At 49.6% G+C, this 9,999-nt stretch overlaps 2 protein-coding genes across 2 annotated transcripts; one reads left to right on the forward strand and one right to left on the reverse strand.

Annotated features, from left to right (window-relative positions):
- Positions 1-43: 43 nt before the first annotated feature.
- Positions 44-6,753, forward strand: COCSUDRAFT_57888 (MFS general substrate transporter; the record flags this gene model as incomplete). The annotated part of the gene is made up of 15 exons (XM_005644648.1): positions 44-126; positions 391-458; positions 590-672; positions 1,002-1,123; positions 1,352-1,404; positions 1,926-2,014; positions 2,290-2,365; positions 2,640-2,718; positions 3,008-3,202; positions 3,642-3,816; positions 4,209-4,386; positions 4,861-5,067; positions 5,645-5,746; positions 6,159-6,271; positions 6,670-6,753. 15 exons carry the CDS (start codon positions 44-46, stop codon positions 6,751-6,753), a joined length of 1,707 nt encoding a protein of 568 aa, XP_005644705.1.
- Positions 6,754-8,020: 1,267 nt separating this feature from the next.
- On the reverse strand, positions 8,021-9,979 carry COCSUDRAFT_34056 (hypothetical protein). Its single transcript, XM_005644649.1, has 5 exons — positions 9,652-9,979; positions 9,459-9,545; positions 9,151-9,338; positions 8,629-8,821; positions 8,021-8,327 (listed from the first exon to the last, which is right to left on the reverse strand). The coding sequence occupies exons 1-5, from the start codon at positions 9,712-9,714 to the stop codon at positions 8,295-8,297; spliced, it is 564 nt and encodes a 187-aa protein (XP_005644706.1). The 5' UTR covers positions 9,715-9,979; the 3' UTR covers positions 8,021-8,294.
- Positions 9,980-9,999: the final 20 nt, after the last annotated feature.

Consider the following 9,999-nt stretch of genomic DNA (forward strand, 5'->3'; position numbering starts at 1 on the left):
CATCAACGGACACCCCCACTTAGTGGCCTAGTCGCGCGCAACAATGTCGAACCGCGTCAGAGAAGAACTCAACACCGCAAAGTTCGGATGGTTCCACATCAAGGCCATTCTTGTGGCCGGGATCGGGTATGTCGAAAGCTCACGCGTTCGGTTAATGACCATGGGCTCAAGCGTGTTATACCCACTGAGATGACTTCAAAGCGCTCTTGAAGCATACGTGCATACCTGCAAATTTATGTTGCTGTTCAGATTTACGATCGTCTTCTTGTTGGCCTCTGAACCCGACAGCCCTAGTCAATGCCTCTAGTAACGCAGCTGGCGGCTTGTGAACACTTCATTGGGTAATCAATGCCGCCACGGTGTATGTTGATTGCTTTTGGCTATCCACAGATTCTACACCGATGCATACGACCTCTTCATCATCGGCATCGCCAAGCCCATGATGGCAATCGTGTACTGTGAGTGCTCTGGACCTCCCGAATCCCGACCTTTGCTCTGTCACAATAACTAAATCTTGCTTTTTTGCACCTCTGTGATCGCGTGTGGGCAACCCAACGAAACCTGACCTCTGCTTTCCTGGGACCTGCAGACCCGCACCTCAACGGAAAGCTGAACAGAAATGACGACCTGTGGATCACCGGTGTGGCCCTCGTCGGCACTCTCATTGGTCAGGTAAGCTTATCAATGCCTATGAGCACGGCCTCAAGCTTTTCTCACCTAGTGTAGCAGCGAGCAAGCAAATTGAAGCAACTGCCATTCTAGCATATCCAGTGCACGGCTAGCCCTGGCTGGCATTTATTTTTAGCACCATCCCCACATCTGATTGGGTCTTGCTTGGATCTGGCAACTCCATGAAGGGGTGAATCGTGTGGCAGCCTTGACCTGCAGCTCGTTTGCGCCTGCACCTTGCCGAATAGCTTGCAATTATAATCAATACTGTCAACCGCACAACATCACTTTTGCAGCCTGGTTTCAGCGCTGATGCATGGACTTTTGCGCAGGTGTTCTTCGGCTTCCTTGGAGACTATCTGGGACGCAAGAAGGTGTATCTACTGACGCTGCTCATCATGATTACGGCCACTATTGGCCAGTGCTTCGCTGCCTCTACTGTCAAGGGCATCGGGTAAGAATTCACCCATCATACCAATCCCTAACATCTTCTGTATGCATGCATTTTCCAGCTGCCACAATTTTGAGAATTTTGCCAAACAGCAGAGCAGCAACGGTAGGATGCTTGTTCTACCATATTTTGCGGGTGCTTTCAATTGTCAGCTACAGACTGCCGCAGCAAGTTTCCTTGCATGCAACCGCGGTGCAATAAAACGTATTATTTCATTCGGGACTGCTGCAGGATGGTGGCAGAGCTCTGCATCTGGCGCTTCATCCTGGGCATTGGAATTGGCGGTGAGTAATCTGTCCCAAGCACCTTCTCATTCTTTGTCACGTGTTCTTGTCTACCCTCTGAGGTTCAGAACATGCAAATCTGCACAATTCTTTTGTGCAGGATTCCAATGACCTGCCAATTGTTGTGAAGGTTGAAGTGTGTTCTGGCGCACATTGCTGATACCTGTCGGCATGCTCATGCATGTGCCAAGTGGGTAGGCTGCCTGCTTATTAGCCTGATGGGCTCCTGTAGCCTGTTATGGGGCATGCATCATATAGAAGCACCTAATAGCCTGGCCCCGGCTGGCGGGGGGCGGTTAAAATACTGAGCACCGTGCCCACGGTTGTTTGGGTCTTGCTTCTGGCGAGTCCAACAAGGGGTTTGATTGTGGCAGCCTTTCACTGCAGCTTGTCTGCAGGACGCACCTTGCCTCTTGGCACGACAAGCATGTAATAATGATAATAACAATATTAATAATAATAGCCTGGTACAGAGCTGGAATTGTTTGTATTCAAATACTTTGTGACTGGAATGCATGCAGGTGACTACCCGCTGTCTGCCACCATTGCCTCCGAGTACTCCTCCTCCAAATGGCGCGGCGCATTCGTTGCATCCGTGTTTGCCATGCAGGTGGGAACTTAAACACCCCCATCATTTACTCCTGCCAGAGCCACTAGGATTCTTCCATTATTTTGCATGTCGAAACAACCACTTCTTCCCCATGAGTTTCATCCCTGCACCAAATCTCAGCATCTGTGGCTCGAGCCCCCACATACACTACTGTTGTGTTTGTCATCAGAACGCTGCTGCCATGCATCTGATTCTCAAGGATCGGAAAGGAGTATCATGCTACCTCTGCTTGTCTACCGGTGCAATTGAGCCTGACTCAGTTTTGTCACATGCAGGGATTCGGCATCCTGTCGGCGGCCATCGTCTCTGTGGTCACCATTTCCTGCTTCAAGAACAGCATTATCAATTATGGTGAGCCCTTTATTGACAATCATGCTGCACTTCATCTGACGCTTCAAACGTGTCAAGTCTAGGGCATATTTTGGGTGTGCATGCGCGTGTGGGACAGGGCTAAGCCCTGCAGTAAAAGCGAGTTCCAGCCTGCCATTTTTGGGGGCAAATCATTGGTCTGCGTGCCTTGCATGGAACAAGACTGAGCCTTACATCAGACTTGAGGCCTGTGTAATAGGCCTGAAACAAAATAAGCCTAAAATGTGTCTATATCAAAAGTTATGTGTGTGCACAGACATCAACTACCTGGACTATGTATGGCGCATCATCATTGGGTTTGGAGCCATCCCCACCGTTCTGACCATCTACCTCAGGTGCCCACTCCCTTCATCCACCCCTACATGCCGATGCTGTTGTGCGTTGATGTTGCCTCGATCAATACACAAATATATCTTGATGGAGCAAGGCAGTCTGGGCTGCTGTGCATCAATCAGTCTGAAGATACAATGATTAGTTGGAGGTCCTACCGTGTAGTACAAGCCATCCGCTTGTGCCAGGGAAGTTCACACTCAAAATTTCTGTCAAGCTTACCAGTTCGTTGAGCTCAAGCTGTTTTGGTGGTGTCAGAAATGTTCCCTGAAACCCGTCAGTGGCTGTGCGCAGGTCTCGCCTGCCGGAGACCCCCCGCTTCTCCCAAGATGTTGAGAGGGACGAGGCCAAGGCACTGAAGAACACAATGGCGGTGAAGGCCAACGAGGCAGACTTTGTCGAGGACTACACCGTCAGCTCCAAGATGGACCGCATCTCTGCCAAGTCCCTCCACCGCTACATGACCTTCCCAAGCATCCTGCGCAACAGGTGACTCTTAATTTCAAATTCAAATATGTCTCTTGATGCCCATCGACCGACGCCCGGTAGGCGGGGGGCGGTGAAAATGCTGAGCACCAAGCCTGCGGTAGGGCCTTGCTTGAATCTGTTGAGTACAGCAAGGGGAAGGATCCCGGCAGCCTTCACCTGCAGCTTGCCTGCAGACGGAGACAAGACCCCTTGCCTCTGGCAGGAACAGCTTGTTATAAAAGGGCAATAATTGACCAAGCCAGGCCTGTGTACGTATACTTACCCCGGTTCTGCAAGAAGTAGAGGGTCCCAGTCTACAGGTCCCTTTCTCTACTCTCTTTCTTCCTTCATTTCGCTCAACTTCCATATTCTTGCATACCATAGTCTTGGCGAAATATTATCAACTTCAGCTTCAACTTCAAATTCAAATGGCTGATTGAATCCATTTGGGCCATCGCAGGAACCTCTGGGTGCTCTTTGGAACTGCCTCCACCTGGTTCCTGCTGGACATTGCCTTCTACTCCCAGAACCTCTTCCTGCCCAACATCCTCGAGGGCATCGGCTACAACCCCAGCATCAACCTGCCCGCTGCCAAGTGTGTCAAGGCGCACAACTGCCCCCAGTACAACCTCCCGGTACAGCCCCCCACCTCTTTATAACATCAGAATTTCTTTGAGGCTTAGATTTACACGCTGTTCCTGCCAGAGGCAAGGTGCAACCGCACAGAGGCTGAGGTCAAAGGCTGCCAAGAGCCTTTTAGATGTTGGACTCGCCAGATAAAAGCAAAACTCTTTATCAACCGTGGGCACGGGTGCTCTGTGTTTGTACTGCGCTGTTACTTCAACCAATGTTCTGCATGCCCAGATCAGTGAATTCTTGTCACTGATGCAGCTTTTACAACATTCCCTCATGCAGCCTGCATGCATGCACACATTCCCCCCCTTTGCGGGCAATGTACCTGGCAAGGTTAATGTGCATAGTGTTAGTTTCAGCTGCAATCCCTTCTGACTGCTGCATGCATGTGCAGATCCCTCCCTTTGGAGGCAACTACACCTGTACCGGCAAGTGCGCAGAGCAAGTGTATGACAAGATGTTCAAGACCGCGGCAGGCAACGCTATCACCGCATGCCTCGGCACCGTTCCCGGCTACTGGTTCACCGTCGCCTTTATTGACACTATCGGCCGTGTCAGGATCCAATACATGGGTGAGGCCCCTTTTCTAACATGTGTTTGGTTCTGGTACTTTGCACATGCAGATTGGCATGATGCTCACAAGAAGAGGCTGCATTATGCTACCTTTTCGTGAGAGTTTAGGCTTCTTTGCTTGCTTGCTTGTTCCTGAATGCCCAGTGGATGCATGGCGTTCTTGAGCATACGAACGGGCGTGCATGTTGTGCGCCACTTCAGAATCGACATGTTTCATTTCATATGCCATTATTTTGCACAGAATGCCGCATGGCACACAGCTCATGAAGCATGGCTGTCTTGGGGTTTTCTTCTCAGAAACGGCCCTTCCTTGTCGGAACCGAAAGTGGATAATGCCACTTGTGTTTCCTGCAGCTAACTTTTATGCCGCAAATACTGGTAGTAGAAGTGTCTCACTTCTGCCAATGCCTTAGAAAAAGAGGTTCTAAGGATTGTGCACTCAGCTGACACCTTACTTGTGTGCGTGCCTCCAGGTTTCACCATCATGACCGTCATTCTGATCATCCTGGCAGCAGCCATTACCCAGATCAAGGCAGTGTCTGTCTGGCTCTTCATTGTGATGTATGCCCTGACGTTCTTCTTTGCCAATTTTGGCCCCAATGCAACCACCTTCGTCACCCCTGTGGAGCTCTTCACAACCAAGTACCGCTCCACTCTGCACGGCATCTCTGCAGCCTGCGGTGAGTCATCACCCCTCCAGATAATCTATCGTTTTCCTTAAAGAGCGAAAGAAATATCTCTGCAGCTTGCTGTGAGTCATCACAACTCTTGTTGCTCTGCACTTTGAAAGGGCAAAGGAAACATTCGCTCCTACTCAGTCTGGTAATGGTACTTGACTGCTGCGTATGGCAAAGGCTGGTGAAGGTTTAGGCGTGCAAGACATGTCAATGTCATTCTTGAGGTTCTCAGAGGAAACATGATGAGGTCTAACATGAAGTGATATTGGAGTCTTCTTGCTTATTTGTTGACTCAGTAGGCTCAGCAGTGGGTTGTACATGCTAGCTTGTGTAAGGGAGTACTGTAGTCCAAAGAGCTGTTCCCCGATCACCACCTAATGTTGCAGTGCAAGTCAAAATAAGCCGACGTGCCACTTTTGGCCACCTGCAACTTGACTTTTGCAGCCTACAATTGCGCTTTTCTTGTTCTGATGTAGGTAATCATTGGCACGGCATCTATGCAGGAAGATCAGGCCATTTGCACAGTCTCCTGGCTATCATCATAACGGAGATGAGGAAATTTGTGTGTGTGTGATTGCAGGTAAAGCTGGCGCTATTGTGGGAGCATTCGGATTTGGACAGCTCTTCCTTTCTGCCGGTATTTCAACAACGCTTGCAATCCTGGCAGCCACAAACTTCCTGGGTAAGCCATGCCCTTTGAAGCGTGCCAGCAATATTTTTGCCTATTAGTGCTTTTTCGTGAGCTCAACGCCTCTGAAACTACGATGCATCAATGGACAATAACGTTGTCCATGACTACTTCATCCGTACTCTACCCAGCTCTTGTGCATTCAGATTATTGCCTGTGCTCACTTGTTGCTGGACTCCTGGTCATGCATTTCTGCAGTGGAGGCCAGGGACCTACAGAGCATGGGGTCAGCCAGAATCTGACATGTTGCGTTCTCCCTTGTGAAGGGAGTAGGGTGCATGCTGAGATCTGACTTGCGCAGGCCTAGTAATGAATTTCCTGGTTAGGGGCAGGCAGGCATGCAGGCATGCATGCATGCATTCGTTAGTTGTGACATATATTGACGTGCAAGTTCAACTTGCTGCAGGCCTTTGCTGCACAATCTTTGTTCCTGAGACCAAGGGCATGCACCTGGAAGACGCTGCGCTCCACTCCAAATCCCACTTCGGCCAGATGCTCTCCAGCTGCGGCATCGAGCAGGTGTGTGCTTCAGCCTTCCATTGTCTGCAGCCCATTTTGGATTTGAGCCGGATATTGGATTCTGCCGCATGCTGAGGCCGTGCCCATGTCGCCATGCTCATTTGTAATCTTCAATCCCACAGAAAATCCGCACGCTCTGTCGAACCTGCGGTAGTTACATGATTCACTAGTACGTGTAGCGGAGGCACTGTGAGCAGTCATGAACCTGCAGCTGTGTTGGGCCAGTGTGCAGAGTGGAGATAGCATTTGTGTCCCTATAATGACAACAAAGACAGCCCTGCGATATCTAGATCTGCTGATGTGGATCCGCTATACAAGGCTGGGGTATAAACCTTCATGACTCCAGAGGATTGTTTTTAGCTGACAATTCCTCACAGATTTGTGTTTGTTCTCCACAGGTGAATCCTGCCATTGAGGACATGGCGGCAGAAAACAACACCCCAGCTGTGGCTGGCCTCAAGGAGCAGAAGCTGGAGGCCTGAAGCCTCACGCTGCCACGCATTAGTGCTGGTGCACAGCACTCGAATTTACCACCAGAGAGTGACCAGGAAATGCTGCCGTGCTGGTTGAAGACCACACAAGCCCTTTCCAGAATTCTAGACCCGGGTGGCTCATTGAGAAATGGTTTAATCTGTTTACTTATTTTGTGTTCGGGGCCCTGCATTGTGTGGTCCCTTCTTTTTTGGTAGCAGCTGTCCTAGTGTATGCTCTTGACTAGGCAGAGTCACTTCATCCACGATACCAACCGAATTACAAGTTGGAGATCGTTTCTTTGGATCGCGCACGTTGGCGCAAATGCAGGTTCACCATTGTGTCCTGTTTTTTTTTTCAATCGTGTGGTTGACCTCACTCGCTGCATTGTGCTTGTGACTAGAAGCCCGCCGTTTGCAATCTGCCCATTGGCTTTGTCGCAATCACTGATACCTCACATCTTCATATTGGGAAATGTTGAGGGTCATCGTAGTGTGCAATTGCAAGGGAAATAAAGAACTTTTATTTTTTGAAAATCAAGAGCACACCGGGCGCCCACTTGGGCCGGGGACAACGTGTGTGGAAAGGAGTATTGGATCGTGTTTGTTTTGAGCATGCATTGATGAAGGGCCTGACTTGTGAGTTGGGTTCATGAGTTGATCAATTTCTGCAGTTTAGGATTGTCCCCATTTAAAGGAGTTCATGTCAATGGGATTTATCAGTATATATGCATGCACTTGCACGCACTGTATAGACCTTCCAACCATATGGATAACACAGCATTTTGGATGGCAGCAAGATCAATCTCAATCGGCTGCACGGCGCTGGCTAGCCTAGGCTGCAGGTCCTCATGCATGCGTGCAGGCTCCTTGCCGCAGCATAAGTGCCCACCTTCTTGCTCATGAAATAGAACCCCTTCCTTAGAATGCACCCTTTACTTTGCCACGGCAGTGCCAGACATGTTTTCTTGCACTTAATTAAGCCCCACCAAATTAGAAATTATAAAGAAACCACGGGGCGCGCTCTACATCATCTATACCGTATCGTATGATACGGTATGACCCTGGTCAGCTTCCTGTTGAAGTCAAAGGCATGCTGCAGCTTCCGGCATTTTGGGAGCTCCCAAGAAGCTTCTTGTCCCGGGCAACTTTTGTATGCATCATGCATTGTCTGGCTAGCTTGTAATGGTGCCATGATGTGATGATGATGATGATGATGATATTTTCTACAAATGGATCAACACAACAGAATGCAAAAATCAAATAGTCGCCACAGTGTACATCAGAAGTCATTATTGCAGAGTCAAACCACTGATACGAGCTTGGATAGCATGTAAAATGCTCAACATCAGCCAGACTGGAGTCATAAGGGTACATATGTGTATCAGAAGCAAACATGTCTTGCTGCACATGTCAAATACATACATTCTGATCTTCTCCACGCCTAACCTGCAGTTCAAGTTCTGCTTTAACAGCTTTAGTCACAGCCTGTCTCCTTGGCAGCTTGACTAAGAAGCCTGTCAACTGAATCGCTTGTCCCTAGGATATCCCCATTAAGCTGCTAGGAGGGAGTCCAGCTCCTCTTCCTGCAAGTCATGCACATCAAAATTCAGCTAATCTTTCTTAACACGCGGCACCACCTTGCAAACACTGCAGCTGCATTGCATGCGCACTCAATGGTTGATATAGGAGGATTCAAAATTGCCGGCCCAAGGCAGGAGACCATCCAGAGAGCATTCAGGATGGCCTGTGCCAGGGAGAAGGCCAGAGCAATTGGCCAATATGAGAGCATGCAGAATTGTCCTCTTCTGCGAGGGGGAAGACCATTCCAGAAGACAGTAAGAGACATTTGCAGCTAACAGATGGGTGTAAGGGACAGCAACTGACCTCTTCCTTTGCTGCTGGTGCCTCTGACTCGGCATCAGCGCCCTCCTCCTTCTCTGCGCGGCCGTAGACGTCAATGCTGATGTCCTGCTTGATGTTGTCATCGTCGTTCACCACGTTCTCAAAGTTGAGCACCCGCTTCTCGTCCAGGTTGTAGTTGAAGTTGTTCTTTGTGCGGCCCAGCGGTACAATGTCCCTGCCAAAAATTACCAATCATCAGGTAATGACAAAATAGTAATGACAAAAGGCAGCATTTCTCCCTACTTGGCGCTGGCAATTTCTTCCGATGTCTTCCATCTCCCCGAGACAGAGTCTGACATGATCAAAAAAAGTATGCGTTAGCACCTCTCTCACAGGTGGCTCAGATCAGTAAAATGTGGTCTGATCATTGCAGATCCTTATCAGTACCTTGCAGAGTGGATGGTAAGGCATATACAATAGGCTGCAGCCCAGGCAGGAAGGCAGCAAGTAAGAACAGCAATGCAAGTTAGCAACATCCAAGAAGGGGGCTGCATAGAGGCGCACATGAGGTTGTCCTGTGCGTGCGGGCGGGACCATGTGCGAGCACATGCGCCGCAGCGGAAGTCGTACTCATCGCAGAAAGAGGCGCTGGCCCATTCCTCTGGCAAGACTGATCTGTCGCGGGCCATTGCGTCGCCAAATGTCACGCTCTTCACCTCCTTGAAGCAAGTCTTGGCGCCCGTTGCCATGCACTGCCAGCACCCACATCCCATCCTCAGCATGCAAACATGCATGGGTACAGTGACTTGTCTACGAGCGGGTGCAGGATCACTTGACTGGGGCCTCGATGCAGGTGCAGAAGTGAGCCTCACCTCCAGGGAGTTTGCTGAGATGGGCTCGATGACAAACCGATCCACCAGCTTTCCGTTGTCGTCTTTCTCAAAGCAATGAGCAAGGCCCTGCAGGGCATTTTGTGGGTAAATAAAATCTTATCGAACACCGAGATACTGGGACTAGCCGCATATCAAGTGAGAAGGAGCGAGCAGTAAGGATGTACAAACGTACCAGAACCAGAAAAGACTCAGGAGCCTCCCCCCAATTGGCGCCGTAGTCTGAAGTTGCACTCATCTGTATCGCTGTTTGCAACCTGTTGCGCAGGTGTGTATGCCTGCTGCTGAAAAGGTGTGCAGCACTAGTCCTTGCAATAGGCACTCTCAAAAGCATAATTTGCACGTTTGCAGAAGAGACCGGGGGTGTCACAAAATGAACAGCAGCACTTCTGCTGCAACTGCACATCGCAGAAATATGAGAAACGCTTCTTTGCATAGCGCTCTGCATCTTAATACTTGTACTAAATAAAAAGCTAAATCTTATTCAATTTTATGCTTGTGATGAGCATCCACAAAGTCGTTT

This window comes from Coccomyxa subellipsoidea (assembly GCF_000258705.1).
Source record: "Coccomyxa subellipsoidea C-169, whole genome shotgun sequence".
Taxonomy (NCBI): Eukaryota; Viridiplantae; Chlorophyta; class Trebouxiophyceae; family Coccomyxaceae; genus Coccomyxa; species Coccomyxa subellipsoidea.